Source organism: Opisthocomus hoazin, chromosome 2, assembly GCF_030867145.1.
Source record: "Opisthocomus hoazin isolate bOpiHoa1 chromosome 2, bOpiHoa1.hap1, whole genome shotgun sequence".
Lineage (NCBI taxonomy): Eukaryota > Metazoa > Chordata > Aves > Opisthocomiformes > Opisthocomidae > Opisthocomus > Opisthocomus hoazin.
Window position 1 is genome coordinate 48,629,094 of NC_134415.1, and position 25,442 is coordinate 48,654,535.

The following is a 25,442-nucleotide window of genomic DNA, read 5'->3' on the forward strand; positions in this document are numbered from 1 at the left end:
CACGCAACAAAATCATACAGAGAAAGATTATATTAATTTTGGGTATGGGGCTATGGGTGGTACAAGTCTTGGCTTGTCTAATATCCTGAAAGCTTTGTCAAAAACTTCTGCAAAGCCAGAATTTCACTCAATGGGTTTAAAGTTTGCTTGAAAAATTCCCTGCAGATTTTTAGTGCCATTCCCAGTTATACCAAGAGGTCCTTCAGCTCACTTTTTGATTAAACTTGGAATTTGTTTAAATTCTAATTTATTTTTGCTCTGATTTGGGCTGATAAGGTAATCCCTTGTAATTCATAACTCATCAGTGCACTGGCATCAGTGCAGTGGTCCAGCTGATAGCAGTGAGTAGCGTTTTAAGTTCACAATAGGGTGAAAAAAAGTGCAGCAAGGGCAAATTTTAGAAAATTGTATATCAGTGACAGACTCTGCTTTCACACTTGGATTTATAAACTTATTGTCATGCCATGAAAGAAGTAAGAAGCTGTGCAGGTAATTAACTATTTGCCTTGGGGGATTATTTGCAGTTAATTAAAGCCACACACTTTCAGTGCATACCTTTTCTACAGATTATTAAATTTGGATCAGATGCTAACAACCCAGCTTTCTCATTTATCCAACAGAGATTATTCTTGGCAAGTTTCAAGAACAGAGTTTTACAGGGGCATCCTTTGGTATATTGTAAGATTTGCTCTGCTATACTGCAGAAAGGGACCCTCCAGAAGTAGAGCCATAACAAGACTGTCATAGCATAATTTATTATCATGCACTGTAGCTCTTTTGGCACTGTTACTGAAGTTTTCCATCTAGCAGCATTTTAGAAAGTCTTTCACTCTGGAATACAAATAATGATTATCTGTTACTGTTGTTATGACCTCAAGTATACTTACCGCTGTAGTTTGCGGAAACATCCAGTTAGATCAGTGGTGTTTTTTAACAAAGCTCAAAGAGCTCTTTATCCAGTTAAAACTGTATGCGGATGAGCAAAGTTAAAATGGGTGGCTGTGTTGCTGTGATTTCCTGACTGGTGGAATAAGGCATTTCTCCATCCCCACACAAAAAGTAAGGACTGGCAGAAGATGTCATTTGACACTACAAAATAATGCCCTGAGTTTGTGAAGACTGCAGATAGCATAGCGATTGGACTTATGTCATCTAATTTAAACCTCACTGTGCTGCTGGTTCAGGGTACGGCTTTGGACAGTTCATTTTTCTGGTCTACCCCAAAAGGAAAAGCAGTCTTGGCCATGATGATTACATTGGGACTTCTCTATCATCAAGTGAAATGAGGCTAGGATTTACACTGGGATTTATAGGACGTAATGCTTGTCAGGCTTGTGGAAGCCAGCCATGAAAAGTGCTGGCATTGTTCTAAATAAGGAATCACTTTATTTATCAAGTAGGTGGTTCGTACTGTTTCTCGTAGCTCTGTGCCACTCTGTTCGTTAGAAATAAAATTCTCAGCAGCACTGCTGTTTATTCTTATGTGTCCTTTCCTGCCAGCTCCTTGTTTAAGGTTTGTACTGCAGGCAAAAAACTGCTTAGTAAGCATACAGATTTTGAAATCAATTTGAATAATTGAAACCCATGACTGTGCTTTTGTAGTATATAAGTCTGTGGTTAAACAGATAGAAAATCAGTCAGCGTATCAGAATGCCAAATACGAAGCTAGCACCCAAGGGCTACCTGTGGCTGAAGTAACTATCAGACTTTTCCAGCATGAAAATCTCTGCAGGATTTGTTTGTTTGTTGTTTACTCAGACTCCCTGAAAGACTCCAAAAGTGCATGGGAGAGTGACCCAGTGCATCCTGTGCAATGTGAACAAGATCAAGCTGAAGGTAAAGTTATGTATCAAAATTCTTTCAGATAGCGATAATGAACCAGTTGGGAACCTTAGTTCTTTTGGTTTCAGCATGCAGTGTTCTTAGGATGACTTCTGCTGCCTTAAGAAAATGCTGTCGGCTAGTAGAGGTTGCGTGCCAACCAGTTGGGGTGCAGTAATTTCTGGTATTGCTGGAGAAGACATGCATCTCCAAATATGTCGGTTTAACCATATTAATCCCAGGTGCATAGCATTGTTGTTATTGTCCTTTTTGTTGTTGTTCTAAAAGTCTGTGGGGTGATTCTGTTCCTTCTGCCAAGTCGACTGTCAAGTGCGAGTACTTTGCAACAGCTCCTATGAGAACTACTGTGTCAAGGTTGAGCTACAAAAAAAAAAAAAAAAAAAAAGGTTGATTCAGGGTCAATTTTGACCAGCCATTTAACATACTTAATGTTTAGAGTTTATTAATTGATATTTTCATATATAAAATAATCCCAACATTGTTCGTTTCCTAGAAGAAAAGCAGTACTTGGCTGAAAAGGACCGTGCTGTATCTTAGGTTCATGTCCTGTTTTGATGAACTTGCCATTGCCTGCATGCAGCCGTCATGCTGATGTCATTTTCAACTTGTCATGTTAACAGGACCACAGGATGTTTCTGCAGTGGAGGAGATGAAAACTGGGGCAGATTCCCAAAGCTCCTGCATGGAAATAGAAGGTAATGCACATGCCTTGAAACCAAAGAGCAAGATTAACAGGCAAAAACGCTAGTTACTGCTCAGATATTATCAGTAGTGCTGAAGTTCCCTTCCTTTCTCCATACCTACTAAGCGAAACCTGTGGAGTGGGGTCTCCTTATGGTAACTCTAAATTCAACCCTGAGCAGGGGAGTATTTATGGATTCTCAGTGATAAAAGCTGACCTTTTAATGACTGCAACTGTTAGAGAGAGAAGTGAACATTGTATTTCTTATTCCTGATGACAAGCACTTCAGCCTTGTATGCTTGGAGCACTGAGTGGTCTGTCTCCAGTCCAGCAAAACACTTGAGCAGGTCTGTCCCTGGGCTTGCGACGAGTCCCAGTGAAGGCCTATGCTTGGAACTAGCATGTGGGGTTTTCGTGCTAAATGCCAGAAAGCTCAGCATCCTGGAGGATCAAGACCTTGCTCTCTACTACAGCCCCTTGGATTTCCCCGAGACAGCTTTTGTATCTGTACCCTTGTGGAAAAGGATCCTTTTCCTCTCCCAGTGTTTTCAATTGTAATCTCTCTAGTGTATGTTCATCCTTTTATGTCCCTTCTGAAAAGCCTTAGTGTTCATCTTATTTTTATCAAATTTATTCAGAGCTTTTGTTGAACCAAGAAGACACAACAGAAGCTGAGATACCTTTGATTCATGGTGCAGAGGAAAATGAAGAAGGAGAAGATGAAGAAGAAGGTGAGGCTACTTGTAAAATAGACTGAGACAGAGAACGCTGCTGGGCTCATGTTCTGCTTTTCTATTGTGAGGAAACATGAAAATAGCACATAAAAGGGTTTGTGGTTTTTTTCCTATGAAACAATCCTTTTTGCCTATCCTTGAGTGTTGTTTTCATATATTGGACTTGGATTACATAAGAACGTGCATAAATGTACTCAATCAAGTTCTGAAGTGACTTTAAAATAAACACTCTTCTCATTGGTTTTCTGCATTAAAGTGCAGAAGGCTGATTAAATAACCAATTTGTGTCCATTTAAGTACCCTCTTGATCATGCTCACTAGAAGCATTGAGTTTTACAATAAATGAGTATGATAATTATTTGTGAGGTTGTTAATAGAGATTGAACAGGTAATTAACTGAAATTAATAATTGTAATAAAGAAGCCAATAATTAGAGCAGCAACACCGAGTCTTGCTGAAACAGTAACTTTTTCTGGGAATAAAGTATTTAAATCCTTAGGAAAGCTTTTGCAAAGAAATGTAGAAGTTCAGTTTTAAGTGTGAGACACTTTTGGGAACCCTATGTTCACATGTTTGTATAAAAAATAACGTATTATGTAAGTAATTCTCTAATGGTAAAGTAACTGCAAGTTAATAATTATTTGGTGATTTGTAGAGCATAGGGATGAAATTTACAGTTCCAAATTAAAATGCAGACATGAATTTTATTGAAAACTCAGATCAATACTAACTGTGTTGTCCTAATTTACCCAGCCACGTTGACACCAACTTAATTGCAAACCTGTGTTAGCAATATTGACACTTTTCTTCACTCCAAACCCAGGTTAATAGAACCTCTTTGTTCATATATAGCTAAACAACATTTCCTCTCCTTTTTTTTTTATTAAATTGCTTATCCAAGTTGAGACAAATCACGTCTTTTTATAAGCAGTCATGTTAATGGTATCGCTTTTGTGCTTTATTACTGATGCTGAAAATAGAATTGATATAATCCTTACTTCAGATCCAGGTAAATGGTATTGTGCTACCTCAGTTTCAAATCCAGTTTATATAATACAAGCTCACTCTGACTGCAAATACCAGAGTCATTATGTTAATTTCCTCCTAATAGAAATTATTTACATTCTATTTGTGCCTCATCAAAAGCAAGTTGGACAAAATGTACTTTCATTATTTGTACCTTTCCTTCTCTTTAATACTTTAGTGTCCCCTGCAGCTAGTGACTGGCATTTAGTTCTCAGTGGAGAGACTGTATTTCGCCATCTGTTCTACCTACTATTAAAATATGCAACATTAAGGAAAATAAGGTAATGTCAGAAAAGTGTTATTCTTGGCACTTTTCCTGCCCCTGGTTTAAAAGGTTGAAGTACTAAGTTAAAGGTTTTGTCCAAACATTTTGGAATGTGTTCCTACCTGGGGGTTCAGGTATTGCTCCTGTGCAGGATTCATCTGATCCAAAGCTCATTGAAGTGCATAGAAGGACTGTCATTGATTGAAATGAGCTTTTGGTCAGTTCTATGGCAAGAGGAGATGATGTGTTGAGTCTACATGCATGATAACAGCACTTAGGTAGCTGCATGGATATTCTGTTTAGTTTCTTCCGAACATACTGTCTTTGGGTCACGGAAAATAAATGGATGTTTTTCCAGGGTTTTGAGAAGGGAAGGAAATTAAGGCTTTCCCTTGCTCTGTTTCATTCTTATGGGTGTAAGAACATATAGAGCACCCTCAGCGCTCATCTTACTAGATGCTTCCAGTTCTGGTGGGCACTTACTCTGCCATGTGAGTTTTGAAAGTTCGCCACAAAGCAAGGTGGATCTGGACAAAGAGAGGTAAAAAAAAAAAAATCAGCTGAAGTCCATGCTGATAAGATATACTCCCCAAAGAGACACTCCTCTTAATGGAAAGAAATTACCTGGCATAAAAAAGTGATTTAATATGTAACATTATTTTATGTAACCCAAGTGCTACCTCATAAACTAGTTCAGTTAAATAGTTTTTTAGCATCATCCACAGTACATTTGACATACGATGAAATGGCATATTTTTGTTTAGGAACACATGGGAAAAAAGCTAATGTGGTGCTGCTAGTCCCATTAAATAGAAATACATGGATCTTAAGTGGTTTTGTCCTGTACAAGTATAGTGGTTCAACTCCAGCTGGCAACTAAACACCACACAGCCATGCACTCACTCCCACCCAGCAGCATGGAGGGGGAAGAGGATTGGAAGGGTAAAAGTGAGAAAACTCATGGGTTGAGGTAAGAACAGTTTAATACTTAAAATAAAATAATAACGATAAAAAAAATAATAATAAGGAAAACAACAAAAAGAGAGAGAAATAAAACCCAGGAAACACAAGTGATGCAAATGAAAAGAAACAATTGCTCACCACCAACCAACTGATGCCCAGCCAGTCCCTGAGCAGCAGCCCCCTGGCCAACATGCCCCCTAGTTTATATACTGAGCATGATGTCATACAGTATGGAATATCCCTTTGCTTAGTTGGGGTCAGCTGTCCCAGATGTGTCTCCTCTCAACTTTTTGTGCACCCGCAGCCAGGCAACGCAGTATGAGGAACAGAAGAGGCCTTGACTCTGTGTAAGCACTGCTCAGCAAGAACTAAAACATCCCTGACTTATCAACACCGTTTCCCAGCACAAATCCAAAACATAGGCCCATGCTAGCTACTATGAAGAAAATTAACTCTACCCCAGCCAAAACCATCACAGCTAGATCTATGTGCATAGCCAAATTAGCAAGTACTACATTGTAAAACTGCCTGGTCTTTCTGTTCTATGTCTGATACTTTTCTTACGTTACCAGGCTCGTCCTGGAGCAAAGGGTAGCACACAGCTGCCTCCTCTCTCTACCGGGAGCCATTAGATTAATGGGAGTCATCTGTGACCCAGCACTTGGAGCTGTAGAAGCCACTAAATGACCAATAAAGATTAAAGTCCTTTTCCCAACCTAAAGCTACATTTCTGCTTAGTTACTGACTGTGGCTTTGAAGTGTGCTAAGAATTTTTTCAGTGATCTGGTTTTCCATGGAAAAATACTTCTTGCTGGTTTCGAGGTGTGTCTCAGTTTTTGTGAACTTCTGACAAACAATAGGTAATGCTTCTAATCTAATTGTGCAAGTTTTACTGTCGGCTTATCTGTGTGTTTTGAGGGATTTGAGGGCTTGCAGGGTCCTTTCTTCATAGCTGATTTGGCTTCACAGCTCCAGGGTCATGCTGTAGTGTGTATTAGCAAGGAGTTGGAGTCATGGATCATGGTGCTTTCGAGGTTTTGGGGCACCAGGAGCCCAGAGGAACAAAGAATCAGTCTTAGCAGTCACACTACTGTTTCCCATTGCCAGCAGTAAAAAACAAGCCAGATTACCCTAAAGAATTTAACGATGTAAGGCACTCTGTGTGTTTTGTAAAAACTTGCTGTTGCTTTTTCCAAAATGAGTAATAAAGTATAGCATGTGCCAATTTATTCCTTTTTTTTCCTACCATAACTTAGTTACTTATTACTAGGGAGCAGCTGAAGAAAATAGACAAAATAAGATGCATTTTGAATTTTTTTCAAGCTACTATAATACACTCATTCTAGTTCACAAAAGAGTAATGAAAATCTGTGATTCTTAAAAGATTAAGGAATGTTCTCAAATCCCTTTATTAAAAAACAATAAGTGGTGATCACTGACCTATTTGCTGACTAGGTAAGTGAACACGCTTTTAATAGACCATTCAGCCACCCCTGTATATATACATGTGGAAATAGTCCTGTCATGTCTTAATGACCATGCATTCAGTATTTAGTTGTAGTTTGAATCAGCACAGTTTTTCCACAACACAGTTCGCAGCACAGAGAAAAAAAAAAAAATCTATTTGTGTGGATATATGGCGATTTCCTCCTCTGAGCCTACTCTCCTCTTTGTCTTCTTATTTCCCACCTCTTTCTAAAGATTTATCTTCATAAATACATTAGATATGATGATTCCCTCACTGATCATCTCTGGAAGCTGCTTTACTCTTTGGAGGGCAGGCTTTCTGTCAGAGCCCTGGAATGTGAGCGGAAGTAGCTCTTATTTCTCTGTTGGCTCTCTTCTGTATTCAGGCTAAAGTATTTTGTCTTATTGTGTTGCTTGGAACATGATTCAAGCTTGACTTGGGATGTTTCTCCACCCAAGGAACATATTTAGAGTGGCTCGGTAGCACTCTCCCTACGCAAAGGACACATGTATTTTCTGTTGGACAAGTCCAGAAATGCTGAAGCAGGTTGTTGCTGAAGCACAATCAAGGATGAAAATGTCATAATTAATGCCTATAAAAGGATATTAAAGTGTCCAGGGACTTAGATTAAGAGCAGGACACAGCCCTTATGATTAGTATTTCTGTGCATTTGCATCGTAGCCTGTTTGAATGCCATGTTTAGGGAACTGTATTAACCATCTTTTTTTTTCTGTATGAACCATGGCAATGTTAAAGCATGCTTGGGAATGGGCTGGGGGAGTTTTCACAGTTTAAATCAGTTGCAGTATGTGTGGTTTTCTTTGCCAGTCTTCTGAACAGTAGCTTTTTACAGTAAATTTGAATTCTGCCTAATTTCTGTTCTACCTAAGCCCAGTTTTGCTCAACAGTCTTTGTTACCTGAATAGCTGTGTAACTCTGTAGCCATCATTTTGTCCATTCTTCGCTTAAACAGCTGGGTTTTCAGGTCATTTATCCATGGGTACTTTAGCAAGAGACATATTTTTATGGCATAATCTTGAAGAGAATTAAATATTCCAAAACCAGGAAGACAAGAGCGCTCAAATTTTTATAGTTCTGGTCTCAGGCATTTATAGGATTTTACATGCATTGATACGGTCTTGTCATTGATATGACATTGTGGCTATAAAGAAATGAAATGCTTCTTAAGAAAAATCTTTTCGGACAAATCTGACGTTTATTTTTGAGTCATGGCAATTGTAACTGCCTTTTATTTCTTAACCAAACTTCTTTTGATCTTCAAGTGGAGATGGATGAGACATTTTGGAAAAAAAGAGCTTTTAAAAATCTTCCTTATATATGTTCAAAAATATATTTTCTTTTTGTTTGGAAAGAAAAGAATACAAAGATATTTTGGAGTGTTGTGGCTTGTGAAGATCTGCTGTAAAGGCTGCAACTTCTTTTATTCAGTCGCCCAAAGAAAAAAGAAATAAATGTCCTGAATCAGATACAGTGTTTTTGTTTGGAAGGAAAAGCCAAAAGGAAAGAAAGAAACAAGAAAAGGGAATACTTTAACAGTGGTAGTGTTTAACGTTTGCTTGAAAAACCTTTTTATTGTATTTTATTTTATTGTGTGTATTTTATTGCTTTTTTCATTTCATTTTCAGTAAGCAGACTAGAAGTACTACTATGAATTGGCAATCTTTATTTCATTTTAAAATATTTCTTTGTTCTTGCTGAAAGTGTTAACAATGCAGCCTTTGTTTAGTTTGATTAATTCATGTTACAGTCCTGAAATGAAACACATTCAGCATTAAATCAAATAAAATAATTTTTAGAACTCTTTTCTATATCCAGAAAATAAAATAAATTAAAAAAAAAAAAATCCTCTGAGAAGATGGAGAAGAAACTGGATATTTTTAATGGAATATTTTGAAGTGCTGTTTTCATTTTTATTTTCCATGGTAGTAATGACAAAAAAATATAAAGTCATGAAATACCACTGAAAAGCAGATGCTGTGAAGTCATTCTAAGTCCTCATATGTTTATAATAGTATTGCATGATGTTACATGTTTTGTACTTGTGAGCTACAAGGCTTAAAGAGCTTTAAGATACTGATAATGCTCTTTTAGCACATGAAAACTGGAAAGATAATGAAATCCGTATTTCATGTTGTGGTATCCAAGTCTATTAGGCTTTGGTTTTAGCTCAGATTCCCAAAGAGGCACAGTGTCTTATGCAAACGAAGTGTGTACCTCTTTCAAATAATCTCAAATGGCACCCAAGGTCCAAGTGAAAGGAATATGGGAGAGACACTGACATCTTAGAAACTTTTTCTTGTAACACATTGAAAAAGTAAGGTTCATTGGCCAAGGACTGCAGTGTTACAGATGGCATAATAGTTAACAGTATATCTGGAAATTAGTTTTAGCACCTCCAGAGAAATGACACCATTTTTAAATATACTACAGAGATACAGAGGCATCTGTTTGAACAGTGGGCTTAACTCCTGTTTGTGACAGTAGGAACTTCAGTCCTAGATTAGAATAGGTCCGTCAGACTGACGAAGTGTGGGAAGCTACACAAGGAAAGAATTTGATCCCTAGAGGACAAATTTTATGTTCTTGTGCTCTCTGTGCTACAAAAGGGGGCTTCATTTTGTTATGCACTGATGAATTTTGGAATCTTAGCTCCTTTCATAAAGTTTTGTTTGTAAAGGGATATGCACAGATCCAACTGATTTGGCTTTGGGAATTTGGAATTCTGTGCTCCCTCTTGCTTTGTGTTATGTATGGTGGTGTGCAGCAAACAGAAAATACCACACTGCCCAGGTTGTTGCCCTATTTTATACTGATTTCATAAATACAAGTGGCCAAATGCTTAGGGCAGCAGAGAAAGAAACTGCACTTAGCCAGTGATTTTCATGAAACAGGGCGAGTGAAGTGCAGTTATAACTAAGTGTGGAAAAAAACAGAAGCAGTGGGAGTGAGGGGGATGATTCTGGGGAACTGTCGTTAATTTTAAGTACAGAACAGGAATGAAATCAAAGAAAGCAGTGTATATCCTAGGATCAAAAGGTTCCCTCAGTTGTTCTTTTGGGGAAACCAGGAAACAACATTGTCGCTTGTCTGTCAGTAGCTTTATTGCTGTAGCTGTGCCCGGTGGAGTGGGTGAGTAGTAACCTTGTTCTCATATGAGAAGGGTGGCGTTTACTCACTCTGCATAATATCAGGTGGGTCAAGAGGCACATTTTTTTGATTTGACTCTGTTCTGTTTTCTCTTCTGCACATCCCCACCGTGTTGGCTGAGGAGGTACATCATGGCTTCATAGGTGCCCTTGTTCCTAGCACTTGTAAAGGAAGGCCAGTGCTGTACAAGGAGGGACTGTTACACAAGGAAGCGGACAAAGTGTCTGCACCTTGTAAAGTGCAGGTTGCCTTGATAGGGCATGACCCTGAATGAGATTAAATCTGCTTGTTACTACTGCAGAACCTGAGCAGGAAAAAATCCCACCCAGTCTCATTCAGGTCTTTCAAGCATTACCCTTTCCTCATACCTCTGAATCTTCCTTTTTTCTGCCCTTCACACATAATTTTTTGGCAGCAGGTTTTCTGTCCCCTCGCCTTTCCTAATGCAGTTGACAGGTAAGTGTTCTCTTGAGCAGATCTTGCCATCTGGGACAGTTTTACTCCACTTGGTTGGCTTTCATCACATTTCACCGCTAGATGAGTGTGCAAGGTCACTACCAGTATACCTGGCCCATAGTGTTAGCCCAACAGCCCAAGCTGACCCTGTCTCTAGTCACCATGAATTATCTGCCAGGGAGGAAGTTAGCATTAAATCTGTCCTCCTGCATCTTTGTGACTGCACCTGTATCTTAATCATGCAGTAGTGGTGTATCAAGTGGTGTATATATTGGTGCAGGAGTGCAGCTCTTTGGGACTTCTGTTTTAACAAAGAGTTCAACATCTCCTTTTCGGAGTCTTTCATGAGGTCCGGAGGTCCTGGAGCACTCCAGTGTGCTGTGAATATGTTGGTAGCCACAATTAAACCAGTCCAGCAAAACAGGTGCTCTGGATGATGTACTTTGTGTTGCAGCTATAGACAGTCTATGGGCAACTGCACAAACATTTGGTTTGTTTGAGAGATCTGAGAGAAATGAGTATGGAATGGCGTTGTCACTTACTTATATACTTGCTGGGGTGCTCATAGTGTAATTGTTCATACCTGATTAACAATGTTTTTTGCTCAAACAGTTATTAAGGATTTATCTCCCAGATTCAGAATTTCTGAATTTCTTCTGTCCTGAGTTTTAAAATCCACAGCTTTCCACAGCTGGCAAATTTCAACACAAAACACACTTTGTTATTGTTTCATTGGTGTGGGATCTTTACCCTGAAATGCTGGGACATGCAAGCCTTTTGTCTCATTATTCCCCTTTGCAGATGTGCAGCCTTTGTTTGTTTGTTCCTCAATCACTTAGTGTGAAGGACATAGCTCTGCCAGTAATCATAGCTACTGCAGAGGCCAAAATTACATTTATTCCATTTACAGCATCCTGTCAAAAAACACTCAATACCTACATTACTTGGCAGCCCTTGAAAGATGCCATGTTTACACATTCAGCATTTTCTCTCTTGAGGAAATAAGCAGTCACTTACAGACTATACCATTCTTACCTGGGTAGAAAATCAGTCAAACTGTGTTCTGGATTCTGAAAAGAAAAAGTCAATAATCTTTTCTCCATTGCCCTCTGGTTACAGCTAACAAGGGTATACAGTTAGGGGGCCAGGGTGGCAAAGTCACTGTCTCAGTGGCTGGAAAAAATTGAGATTCCCAATTTGAGGCCAAATGCTATCATGGTTACAAAGTTAAAACGCCTTCACTGAATGTGTTTGTATGATCTGTCAGCCTGAAATGTAGCACAAAAGCATCAAATGAGCACAAATGGAGATACCTCAGGTGCTTCAAAATAAGGTGTCACTGTGCTGAAAAATCAGCATCTCACTCCAGCAGCTCCATTCCAGGAAATTAAATTGACTGATTCTTCCAGCTGTCCAAGCAACAGGGAAGATTAGCAGAAAAGCTGATGACTAAATAGGGAGGTAGTCAGCAGGGCTGTGTCTTAGCATCTCACCCTCTCTGGGGTGCTGGTACCCAAGCATGGCATCTCCTTCAGCCTAGGACCCAGATGGTCCTGAGAGGATGGAAAACTGAGCGGGACTTGGCTCTTTCAAGTGTACAGCGGCTACATTACCTTTTGTTGTGCTTATTTTTAAGTGTTGAATGATCCACAGGTCACACATTTTTGTTGGGGGTAGCCCAATGTGCATGGGAAGAACGGAAGGGGCTTTCCCTCACAACTGCCTTGCAGGGATCTCTGGGATGTGAGTGTAAGGATTTGACCTCTTCCACCATGGAGAGGGACTCAAACTCAGATTTATTTGCTGCATGCTCTGACCAGCAGGGTACAAGGGCAATGACAAGCACTGGCACTCTCCCTCTCCTTCACCTGGGTTTGGACACTCGTGGCTGCTGCAGTCACGTCTCAGTTCAGTCACTGGCCCTAGCTCTTGTTCTCACCTCACACATTCACAGTATTTTGGCATGGTCCATACCAGCACACCCAGTCCTTCCTCTGGATATCAGGAGCTCCTCTCTGGTGGTCGTGTTGCTCTTCAAAGTTGGATCTCCAAAGGAGACCAGAGTTATGCTCTTATTTTATGGTGCCTCCTCCTTGGGACAGTAGCTATTTTACAGTTCCTTCTACATAAGTGTAGCTAACAACTCCCATGCTGGTCTTGGAGTGGCAAAACTGCCATCCTCTGTGGTTTTGTTTGTCATATCTGTCTTGCAAAGTAGTAACTGTCCAGTGTGTAGTAAGTACAACTGTTGTGGTCACTTTATACAATTGTCAATTATTTTAATGCCTGTCTCATCATAAATCTGCTTGCACATATAAACCTGAGTCTTGAACCGCGTGGTCCACGCTGGATGAGTCAGTAACCACATGGTGGCACTGCAGCCCCCCACAACACCAAGGGGCAGCTGGAGAAGAGCTGCTTTTTGGGTAAGCATCCAAAAGCTTGGATGCTTTTTGAGCTTAGTTTTGAATCTTCTGGTCCTACAACATGGGTAAGTTTGCTTAAAAAAAAAGAAAAGAAAGAAACAATATTTCTAATATTGCCTGCTTCCAGCATTACATAGGATTTGGAAGGGATTAGATTTTCTAGATGCAGTTCTGCTTGCAGGTCCAGCTGGCTCTTGAAGTGTGTGAACATGAAAAGTAGATAATAAGAAATACATATATATCCAGTACCTATCTAAAGGAACCCAAGTTGTCTTAGAAACCAATATATACAGAGATCACAGAATCTGCTTGTGAAACTTTTCCTTCTAGCATTAAATGCAGCTAGTGTTTAACACTACTGAATTAAAAGTGTTATAGTTTAAGACACAGGAACTCTTTCCAAATGAACCTTGAAGAGGAGCCTAGTGGAGAGAAATTCACATTGAGATTTGGCCGAAGAAGAGGGTTAATGCCATTTGTTTTTATCACAACTGCTATGGGATATTTAATGACCACTGGTAGTCAGGGCCTGGGTTTTATTTGTGGAGACAGCAGTGCATTAGTTCGCTGGTACTGCTTCCTTCTTTTAATCACAGAATCACAGAATGGTAGGGGTTGGAAGGAACCTCTGTGGGTCATCTAGTCCAACCCTCCTGCCGAAGCAGGGTCACCTACAGCAGGCTGCACAGGACCTTGTCCAGGAGGGTCTTGAATATCTCCAGAGAAGGAGACTCCACAACCTCCCTGGGCAGCCTGTTCCAGTGCTCCGTCACCCTCAGAGGGAAGAAGTTCTTCCTCATGTTCAGACGGAACTTCCTGTGCCTCAGTTTGTGCCCATTTCCCCTTGTCCTGTCACTGGGCACCACTGAAAAGAGTTTGGCCCCATCCTCCTGACACCCACCCTTCAGACATTTGTAAGCATTTATAAGGTCCCCTCGCAGTCTTCTCTTCTTCAGGCTGAACAAGCCCAGTTCCCTCAACCTCTCCTCGTAGGGTAGATGTTCCAGTCCCCTCATCATCCTCGTAGCCCTCTGCTGGACTCTCTCCAGTAGCTCTTCATCTTTCTTGAACTGGGGAGCCCAGAACTGGACACAGTACTCTAGATGAGGCCTCACTAGGGCAGTGTAGAGGGGAAGGAGAACCTCCCTCGTCCTGCTGGCCACACTCTTCTTGATGCACCCCAGGATCCCATTGGCTTTCTTGGCAGCCAGGGCACACTGCTGGCTCATGGTTAACCTGTCATCCACCAGGATGCCCAGGTCCCTCTCCGCAGAGCTGCTCTCCAGCAGGTCCACCCCAAGCCTGTACTGGTGCATGAGGTTGTTCCTCCCCAGGTGCAGGACCCTGCATTTGGCTTTGATGAACCTCATCAGGTTCCTCTCTGCCCAGCTTTCCAGCCTATCCAGGTCACGCTGAATGGCAGCACAGCCTTCTGGTGTATCTACCACTCCTCCCAGTTTGGTGTCATCAGCAAACTTGCTGAGGGTACATTCTAACTCTTCATCCAGGTTGTTGATGAAGAAGTTAAACAAGACTGGGCCCAGTACTGACCCTTGGGGGACACCACTTGTTACCAGCCTCCAATTAGACTCAGCGCCGCTGATGACAACCCTCTGAGTTCTGCCATTCAGCCAGTTCTCTTATCCACTTCACCGACCACTCATCCAGCCCACACTTCCTCAGCTTCCCTAGGAGGATATCATGGGAGACTGTGTCGAAAGCCTTTCTGAAGTCTAGCTGGACAACATCCACGGCTCTCCCTTCGTCTACCCAGCCAGTCATGTCATTGTAGAAAGCTATCAGATTGGTCAGGCATGATTTCCCCTTGGTGAATCCATGCTGACTACTCCTGATAACCTTCTTTTCTTCCACTTGCTTGATGATGGCCTCCAGGATAAGCTGCTCCATCACCTTTCCCGGGATGGAGGTGAGGCTGACCAGCCTGTAGTTCCCTGGGTCCTCCTTCTTGCCCTTTTTGAAGATTGGAGTGACATTGGCCTTTCTCCAGTCCTCGGGCACCTCTCCTGTCCTCCAGGACCTCTCAAAGATGATGGAGAGTGGCTCAGCAATGACATCCGCCAGCTCCCTCAGCACTCGTGGGTGCATTCCATCGGGACCCATGGATTTGTGGACATCCAGATCACTTAAGCGATCCCTCACACAGTCCTCCTCGACCAAGGGAAAGTCGTCCTCTTTGTAGGCTTCTTCTCTTACCTCCGGGGTCTGGGATTCCTGAGGGCCAGTCTTAGCACTGAAGACTGAAGCAAAGAAGGCATTCATTAGCTCTGCCTTCTCCGCATCCTCCGTCACCAGGACACCCGCCTCATTCAGCAGCGGCCCCACGTTGTCCCTAGCCTTCCTTTTGCTGCTGATGTAGTTGAAGAAGCCCTTCTTGTTGTTTTTGACATCCCTTGCCAGCTTCAATTCCAGGTGAGCCTTGGCCTTCCTCGTCGCATCCCTGCATGCTCTCACCACGTTTCTGTACTCTTCCCAAGTGGCCTGCCCCTCTTTCCACATTCCATGGACCTTTCTCTTCTGCCTGATCTCCGCTAGAAGCTCCTTGTTCAACCATGCAGGTCTCCTGCCTCCTTTGCTAGATTTCTTTCTCAGGGGGATGCATTGCTCCTGTGCATGGAAGAAGTGTTGTTTAAAGAGCGACCAGCACTCATGGACCCCCCTGCCTTCGAGAGCCCTGGCCCACGGGATTCCTCCCAGTAGCTCCTTGAAGAGGGCAAAGTCAGCCCTCCTGAGGGCCAGGGTTTTGATCCTGCTTATCGCCCTGCTTCCTCCACGCAGGATCCTGAACTCGACCATTTCATGGTCACTGCAGCCGAGTCTACCTCCAACCTTCACATCCTCCACCAGTCCCTCCTTGTTTGTTAACACAAGGTCCAGCAGAGTGCCTTTCCTTGTTGGTTCCTCCACCACTTGCATCAGAAAGTTGTCATTGATGCTCTGTAGGAACCTCCTGGATTGCGCCTGCCTAGCTGTATGGTCTTCCCAGCTGATGTCAGGGTGGTTGAAGTCCCCCATGGGAACCAGGGCCTGTGACTGTGAGGCTGCTTGCAGCTGCCTGTAGAAGGCCTCATCAACTTCCTTGTCCTGGTCAGGTGGCCTGTAGTACACACCCACCGTAATGTCACCCTTATGAGCCTGTCCCTTAATTCTAACCCACAAGCTTTCAACTTGTTCCTCATTTGCCCCCAGGCCAAGCTCAATGCATTCCAGTTGCTCCCTCACATATAGAGCAACTCCCCCACCTCTCCTTGTTGGTCTGTCTTTCCTAAAGAGTCTGTAGCCATCTATGACAGCATGCCAGTCATGCGAGTTGTCCCACCACGTTTCTGTGATGGTGACCAAGTCGTAGCCGTCCTGCTGTATAATGGCTTCCAGCTCCTCCTGTTTATTGCCCATGCTACGTGCATTGGTGTAAACACACTTGAGCTGGGCTGTCAATCTCACCCCTGGCCTTGGCACTCCAAGCCTAGGCTCATCCCTAGTGACCTGGGCAATATCCCCTTCCCCCTTCGAACCTAGTTTAAAGCCCTCTCAATGAGCCCCGCCAGCTCGTGGCCAAGAATTCTTTTCCCCCTTTGAGATAGCTGAGTTCCACCTGTCGCCAGCAGGCCCGGTGCTGTGTACACCTCCCCATGATCAAAGAAGCCAAAATTTGACTGATGGCACCAGTCCCTGAGCCACCTGTTAACCAGGTGAGTTTTCCTGCCCCTTTCAGTGCTGTTCCCTGCCACTGATGGGATGGAGGAAAACACCACCTGCGCCCCTGATCCCTCAACCAATCGCCCCAGTGCCCTGAAGTCGCTTTTGATGGCCTTGGGACTTCTTTCTGCTATCTCGTCCCCGCCAACCTGCATTACCAAGAGGGGGTAGTAATCAGAAGGCCGCACCAGACCAGGGAGTTTCTTCCAGGGAGGTCTCCCATCCAAGGATGGATATAGCCTGTTCTTGGACAGCTTGCAAATCTGACTGGATTACAGCACAGAGCTGAAATATCTGAAGAAGAATCTGCGTGTGGGAGGGAAGGAAATCAGCTGCACATATTTGCATTCTTAAGCGAGAGTTAGGGTAGCGCTGTGTTTTGGCAGGGCTTTGGTCACAGCTTCTGATGTGGAAATCAGCTTGCTATTTGCTAGTCTGCACCTGTAGTCAGCTGTAGCCATATCCAGCTCATCTGAGAGGAAAAGGCAAGGGGAGCGCTCTTCATTTGGATCGCACTGGCATGTTCGCAGCTCATGGCTGACAAAGCGATTTAAAGCACAGATAGCTCAGATTTTGCTCCAGTGTGCGCAGTTTGCTCTCTCAATGCTGTGATTTTCTCTAGCCTGTCTTAGAGATGGGAAACAGAGATAAGCCTTAACCAGGCCTGAAGAGGCTGGAGCACATCAGCTGCTTGCCATACTCATGAAACACCTGGGACATTCACTGTGAAACCTAAATGCAGGCTGTTCACTTGTATTGCCAAGTGCAACAGAAGCTTCCTTCTGGCTGGTGGTATGGTATTAATTTAAAGAGAGCACCATCTGCGGGGCCTTGGAGAACAGCAATCGGAGGAGAGCGATAGAGAGGTCACCAGAAGAAGTCTCGTTCTGATCCAGGGGCCTCGCTGCCCCCATCTATCAGCTATCATTTCTAATTAGCGGACGTATCTTGGGGAAAGCTGCACGAATCGCTTTCTTGAAGATGCTTTTCTTAGTAAGAGCTGTTGTTTTTGCTGCGCCTCCTAAGCTTGTTTTTTGGGCTTTCACAGGCATTTGGAGCGGTAATGGTCTCAGTGACCTGGCAATTAAAGGAGTCCTGTGCCTCTTCGCTGCAGAGAGTTGCCCCTTTGTCCTTCTGCTTTCTTCTCTCTGCAACACCACTACCAGATGGTCGGAGATTTTTCACCCTTTCAAAAGCTTCATGTTTTTGCCATCTCATCAAGCGTGTCTCTGCCATGCTTAATTAGCTGAAGGGTTTTCAGCCCCTCCCCCCGATTCATCCCCCAGGAGATCAGTTAAGAACCTGAACAATTTCAGTAAAGAGCTTGGAAAGCAAATCCTTAGAGGCAAGGCAGAGCTGCAGGAGAATGTAATGAATGTAGTGTCAGGGAGCAGTCATTTGTTCTTTCTTTTCTCCCTTTCTTCTGTCTGTCCTCCCATCCATCCTTCAGTCCATCTTTGCTTTCCCATTCTTGTGTGTCAGAATATTGAGGAATGCCTCTTGGTTCTTGGAAGTGTTTGGCAGCGTCTGGCAGCCAGTGGTATTCGGAGGAGGGGTGTTGCCCTTAGGTCAGCACCAGAGTACTGTTGCTTTTAACCTGTTTTAATCTGTTTAGGTCCCCCTTTTTTTGGGGCAGGGGTATATTTTGGATACCTCAGAAGTACCTGTGGACATTTGCCACGTAATTTTATTCAGTGGCTTGTGTTTCACATTTACAGGTAAATGAGAGCACCCAGCCATCAGGTGTTTGTATCATTAGAATGTAATATTAATGCCTACTAATTTAGCCACTATGGATATAAATATTTATATAGAATTAAAATGGCTAGCTGTAAATACCCGAAGGTGTCTGTGCATGACGAAAAAAATGTGGGAGGGGGTTTCTTCGCAAACATGGAGAATGTGACCTCAATTACTGCAGTTTTCTCCCTGACATTCCCCTTCATGGTGTATATAAAGTAGATGTTCCTGGGTGCATGATGCCCAGAGGAGAGCAGCACTTTACATAAGGCTAGATTGTCTTTGTATTTTTTAAGCCATCGAGGGAAATAAAATGCAAAGAGTCTGTCCAAATGAATGCACAGTGTAGTTTTGTGTCACAGGGAAGGCCCATAACATTGCTACCTCCATTTGAGTAACTCAGGCTGCTGTTAAACAAAGAGGAGTGCAGCTCCCTAGTGTATTGACACTGCTACTTAGAGACCATGTGTTAATCTTTGAAGTGCTAACTGGCTTTTGTTTAAGAGAGATGCTGCATTTTTCTATTTGTTTTCCACAAAAAGGAATGTTAGTATTTTTATGATGGCTGGTGCTTAGTTGAGCTCCTCTGTGTAAAGATAACAAATGAATTATGCGACATGCCATTCTCCCTGGGAATGTGCTCAGAACGAAGCAAGCCAGTGGCATTTCAAAGTCTGCTTTTAAAGCAGCTGGTTATATACTTTGTTCATTACAATTGCTAGGAAATGCCATTTCTATGGTATTTTGCACCTTGTCTTAATTGACTAGGAGGTGGAAGAGTCTTAGGTCAAAAACTCCTGGACCCAAAGGACACATACGCAGAATGAAATTGCACCACTTGAAGCTGGTCAGTGCTTTACTGTATCCCTATCCTGTCTGATAGCTTGAAGTAGTCAGACCTGCTGCAGGCTTTGGAAATGAAGTGAGCTCCAACCCTTTGACAGCAACTGCAGCAGGTACAAATTGCTGGGCACACTTCACAATTATTGTCTCACTTGTCTTCTCGCTGCATTGGTGCTGGAAGTTGCTGAGGAGGCATTGCCCAGAGGAGCAGGGGCTCCCCAGTTACTCACTGAGAAGCCCTACTGCTGGTGATGTGCGTCCCCACGTCAGGAATAAATCAGAGTTGCGAGGATGTGTCCGTAGGGAAGCTAGAGGAAGGGACAGGATGCTGGTCCAGTCTTGGCTGTGCTTAACCGGGGTGGTCAAGGATACAAGACAGCCGGCCACCTGGCAGCCCCCAAAGCCTTTGTGACAAGGTTTGTGCAAGTTCAGTGTTTTCTACAAAATACTTTGTCTTTCATCTAGCACTAGATATCACCAGGAATTTTCATTTGGCAAGAAGGCAACTCTTTTTCCACATTTCACCAGTTTCCAGTTTCCGGAGAATTCACAGTTTTGTTGCTATGAACTGTCACACACTTAAACTGACTGGCCCACTAGCAGCCCTTGAAACACTGTTTGAAATAAAACCAGCTAAGGGTAGAAAACCACCTTTCCTGAGGCCTGATATTCAAATCACTTTTGCGCTGCCCTCAGGAGGAACGCCCTTTGGTTATAAGCTCCGCTCTGTCAGTGGAGAGCTGGCTGCACATGACTACAATGGCAGCACTCCAGGGACTGAATTTTAATGATGAATGTCACAAAACACTGCTACATGGGCTCACTCTGGGGAAAGTAATTCTGTGTACAGTATGTGATCTTTGTCACCTGGAGTCCTTATCGCTTCTTTCAGCTATTTGCGGAGTTCTTTCATGTTTGAGCTGTGGAAGGAGATGCATTAATTCAGAGTTAGTAAACCTGAGGACAGGCAGAAATAAAAATAATCTGAACTTTTAAGCTTGCTATAGCAAACGCTTCATGAGAGAGAAGAGTTGGTAAACTGAACTTAGCGAGCTTTAATTTGGGTATATTTTTAAAGTATAATTTTCATTATACTTTCTACTGTACCATAACTGGTACACTATTAAGTCATCTCATGGGTTATGAGATATCTATTAAGGAAATGAAACTTAAGTGAAGAATTTTGCTGACAGACAACATGCAGAAGGATAAGCAGGTCCTTTTTAAACATGAGTATTGTTACTATCATCATTAATCATTACTGCTGTGTATCATGCAACACGGTACCTAAATTTGAACTGGCAATATCACGCAAGGTTCTGTATCACAGTTGTCTCTACCCAAGGCATGCGCAGCCTACATTCCGTGGCTTTGCATACGTTTCAGCCTACTTGGAGCACCCGTTTCATGGATTTCTGACACAGTTGTACTGCTGTCTTATATATGTATCATCTGTGACCAGCAGGCTTCCTTCCAGCTCCTGCTGGTTTTAAGAATAGCTCGCTTAACTCTGCCAGAAGTACTTGTTGCATGAATGACTAATACACACAATCATAGGTGCTTCCTGCTAGCCAGTCAGAAGCACTTCCCTCTTGTTCCTCCCTCCATGAAAATTTTTTACAAAATCAAAAAAATACTCATTTCCTTTTAAACTTAAGAGGTTTTTTACTTTTTTAAAATTTTTTTTAACAGAAATCAGATAGCTTCAGTTCATAGTTTTGGCAGGAGCCAGCAACATTTCTCTGGAAATCTTGGTCTTCTCAGGCTACATTTGTATGACTTCCTGAAAACATGACATTTCCCGTAAAACTATCTGTTCTTTTAAAAGAAAAAAAAAAAAAGTAATTTGATTCAGGAAAAGGTTTTGTTGGAAATATTTTGATCAACTCCACATGTGCCTTTCCAGTCGGTTCCCCATGCAGCAGGACCACCTGTGGGATGCAGTAGCTGTGGTGGCTTTGGTGCAGTGTCAGGGCTGCTGCCAACTGCCCAGCCAGTCTCCGGCCTGAGACAGGTACTTTTGGAAGCTTTGATGGAAGGAGGCAAAGCAGCTAAAACTTCTGTGGCAAGGTGCCACACGATGTGGCATGACATGGAGACTTACCCTCTCCTCCTTCTTCGTCATCTTTGAGGTACGTTTGAGGCTTAGGTAAGGTTTCATTTTACTCAGCTGTTGCATTTTTGCAAGACCATATTCCTTTAACAAACCTAAAACCTGTGACTACCATTTGTAAATGCAGGTCTTGAACTTCTACTGCATGGTGCTTAAATCCAAGTCAGTTTTGCACAATACTCCCAAATCATGGCAGGTTTTACCAGGCTGAGGATCAGCAGTACTGTGTGCTTAGGACCCTCACACAGTTTTCAATCAGTGCTTGGCATTGTCATGGATACAGTGTGAACTGAAACAACAAATTAAGGCACAAGGTATATTTCTCCCCTGCCACCCCAAATAATCTCTACACCTGATAACTGAAAGGCCACTGACTTTTAACTTAAAGCACATCTCATGTAGGGACTTCTTTTAGGTGCTTACATTGGAATAACAAGCTAACTAAGTAGGCAAGGTATTTGTCTAGATTTGCTGTGAACTATACACTTTATAGGCAAAGACCACATATTTTCTAGGCAACAGGACCTTCCTTTTAGGGTCTGCAGTATTTAGAATAGATTCTGTGTGAAGAGAGCTATGCAAGGTGTTTTATTTTGTTGCTTTCATTGTATACAGAAGAAACATCCTGTGCACAGTTGTGAAAAGAAGTTGTTTGAGTCTCCTCAGAATGTCAGATTGATGGTTTTTAGTGCACTGAAGTGTAGTAAAAAATGGAAACTATAAAAGAATATAACATGAGTTGTCTAGACCTCTAAACCTACTCAGGAAATCAAGATACATATATATTTAAAGAAATTCAATAAACCTTGTTTTTAAGATTGTGAAATTTGCTATTGACAGGGCTGAACATAAACATGGTTCAAGGCCAGTGACTTAATTCTAGGTGACACCACTCCTAATCCTTTATGGCTGAATCCTTCAGTTTTATCTATGACTATGAGAAAATGTTTGTCAAGGCTGAAGTCCCTTGCACCAGGGGATTACCATTCTTTTGAAAGCTTCAGTAGTTCCTGTGGAAGTAACAGACGCTGAGGCATCTGTGGAGACTGTGGGTAGTGGCAATCCTTACACCGGCATACAAATTCTTTCAGACGCGGACCATGAGAAATAGTGCACATCTGTAGCCTCTAATTCTGACCGTCCTGCTATGAGCTGGCAAAAGCTGTGCATTGTCCTCCAGTTGTGGGTACTCACGGGAAGGAGATACTGCTTCTGGTTGACCCAAGAGTGGAACCACGATATCAATTTCTCCTTTTTTTTTTTTTTTTAAGCTCGCAATAGTTGAAAGCTGTATTATGAAAAGGCTTTGGACATCTGCAAGTCATGAGCTCTTCATTATGAATAAATCATAAAACATGGTCCAAATCCAACAATCTAAAGGAGTTTAGCTTGAGGAAATGCGTTTAATGTGTGCATGTCATCCTTCTTTACCAGGACAAGTCTGCCGCTATTAACTTCTAATATAATTACTTTATTCTGGCTTAATTGGTAGAGGTCTTGACTTTCGTGCTAAGATCCCAAGTATAAGCCTTTACGTTTTCTGGCACCCCATGGCAGGGGAGTGGCATTATGGGAAGTGCTAAGACCTATAGTGTGCCAGCCTGCATTTCAGTACTTTTATATGGCACATGGCATTTCTGACTATCCCACAGCACCGGCTGCTGTTTTCTGGCTGACCTTCAGGACATCTCATTGTAAGGAACCCTTGTTAGCCATCAATTATTAAGAGGTTTTTGGGAGATGTTGTAGGCTTGCTCAATAGCTTCAAGGAAAATTATAGTTATCTTGTTAGACTCAAGAGTCTGCCAGTTTTCATGATAGACACTGGTTTTATTACCAGTTCTGTAAATTGAAAAAGAAGGCAAAAGCCATGTTGTTAGTTATAATGTCACTGAGCTTTCTAAGCACAGGTTAGAGAGGTGGTGTCATCTGTAGTGCAGTGAGAATTGGCATTGAATTGTCAGTCGGTGTTTAGGATCCTGAATAGGTTGCCTGATTTTCAAAGATGCTGAGCACATCTGAAACACCGTGTGAAGGAAGATCTTTCGAAGCCAGCTGGAGCTGCTGGGTTCTTGGACCTTTTGAAAATCAGGATCTAAACTGAGTTTTAAATTGCTCCTGATATTAGTCACCTATTTTTAAAATGCTGACCTGCGTCTGCTGGCATCTAGAACAACCTCAGTATTAAAAGAGCGTTTGATGGAGAGACGGGATACAATCTCCAGTGCTAAAGAGAAAAATCCTGGTCTTTTTGAAAACACGTTCTGTGATAAGAAACATATTGAGACAAAACTAAAAGTTTCCTTCCCCCCTCCCCTTTTTTTTTTCTTAAAGACTTTTGTTCAGACTGTGTATTATGTGGTTTGTATTTTTGGCCTCTGGTTTCTATTTAGAGATAAACCAGGACTTTCAGGAATAGTCAATAATTTGGAGTTTAGGTAAGATAATTGAGGAAAAAATGTGCTTAAGCTTTCCAAATGAGTTGCTCCAGTTTTTACCCAATGTAGCAGTAATGGTCTAGTCATAAGCCTAACTTGGTCTAACTTGCTCCTTCTCCACCTAGGCTGAGCTGCAAATCTGGTAAATCACTGGGCCTGTGTGTCAATGCTGGTAGATGAACCTGACAGGACTTCTCTAGAACGATTTACTGTGGCTCTAATGCATGTTGCTGGCTTATTTGCTGGCCCACGACTAGTGAGTCGTGATATAGGGTCCTGGAGAAGAATAACAGTCTTGCTTAAGTCTCTTGCAATCAGAAGATGTTCTTTGGGGTGTCAGCTACCTATTTTTTTAGGTAACTCGCATGAAACAAAGTGGCCTTCCCCTTGTAGTTATCGCAGTCACCCACTGTTCTCAAGGTCTTTTCCCAGGCTTTCTCCCAGAGAGCAAACTGGAGCTATCTCCATAGCTACAGATGAAGTCAGGGCAGCACAAGGAGCGAGACTCGCCAAAACCAAGAAAAAGACAGTAGGGGAGGGAGGAAACAAAAAAAAACCCACCACAACTGAAAAGGAACATTAGGTTATGGGAGAAAGAGAAAAAAATGTTAAGCCTAAAGCAAATAATCCGGATCCCTGTTTTACAAAGCTAAGGTCAGTTGGGAAGTACTCTGGAGCTGTTTGGAGAGAGGAGGATTATGGTTCATTATGGTTGTTAGTGTTCTTTGCATTATTTTATCTAAATGTAAATTCCTGTTGCTGATGTAACATCCTAGTTAGACCCTAGAATTTATGAACCAAAGAATGAAATGTGAAAAAGTTGATAAGAAAAATCTGCAGCTCTATCTTTGTGTAATTCTTATTGAGAGCTGATATAAATGGAAGACAAATCAGAGGCAACAATAGCACCACACATTTTATCTCACACCCTGTGATGCATATTAGTGTTGTTTCCCATTGTGAGCCAGAAAGAACATTTATAATTTTAGAAAACAGTGCATAATGGCTCTCCACAAGGAAGAGAAACAAGTGTATGACTGCCAGTACTGACACTTTCTTTTTCCTGGCCTGCAAAATTGCTTTTCTGGAAACTCTGTTGTGGGCAAAATTTTTCTACCCCACACTGAATTTTGAATTTGGCCTTAGAATTTGCTCCAAGAAATAGAGCAAATAAACCTCACTGATTTGGTAATCTAAATCTCATCTTTAGCCTCGCAAGGAAATACCAGCCAAGCCAATGATGATGTGGCAATATGCTCCTAAGGTGCAGATGAGAACACACAGGCTTGTGGATTGATTTTTTCAAAACATAATCCACAGGAGTCATCTTTTCTGTTGTACTTTTCAGTGTTTTGGAAATACTCCTGGGAGGAGGTGAGTGTCAGCAGGACAAGTGGGTATTTCAAGTGTTAAACCTCAGCTACACCTTCACTGCCTGGCTCTGCACCTCCCTCGTTCCCCAAAATATCAGTGGTAAAAGCTGACTTTTAACACATGACAATGAAATGCGTGGACAGTGTGATTGTCACCACAGAGCTGAAATGCCTGCAGTAGCAGCTAG

At 42.3% G+C, this 25,442-nt stretch overlaps 1 protein-coding gene across 7 annotated transcripts in view; it reads left to right on the forward strand.

Annotated features, from left to right (window-relative positions):
• MACROD2 (mono-ADP ribosylhydrolase 2) overlaps window positions 1-25,442 on the forward strand; it is a 975,983-nt gene that overhangs the window by 932,517 nt on the left and 18,024 nt on the right. For all 7 annotated transcript variants that reach the window (XM_075413509.1, XM_075413505.1, XM_075413506.1 and 4 more), the window contains 3 exons: window positions 1,759-1,836; window positions 2,463-2,537; window positions 3,163-3,255. In XM_075413509.1, coding sequence (XP_075269624.1) covers window positions 1,759-1,836; window positions 2,463-2,537; window positions 3,163-3,255 — 246 coding nt within the window. The remainder of the gene's footprint in view (window positions 1-1,758; window positions 1,837-2,462; window positions 2,538-3,162; window positions 3,256-25,442) is intronic.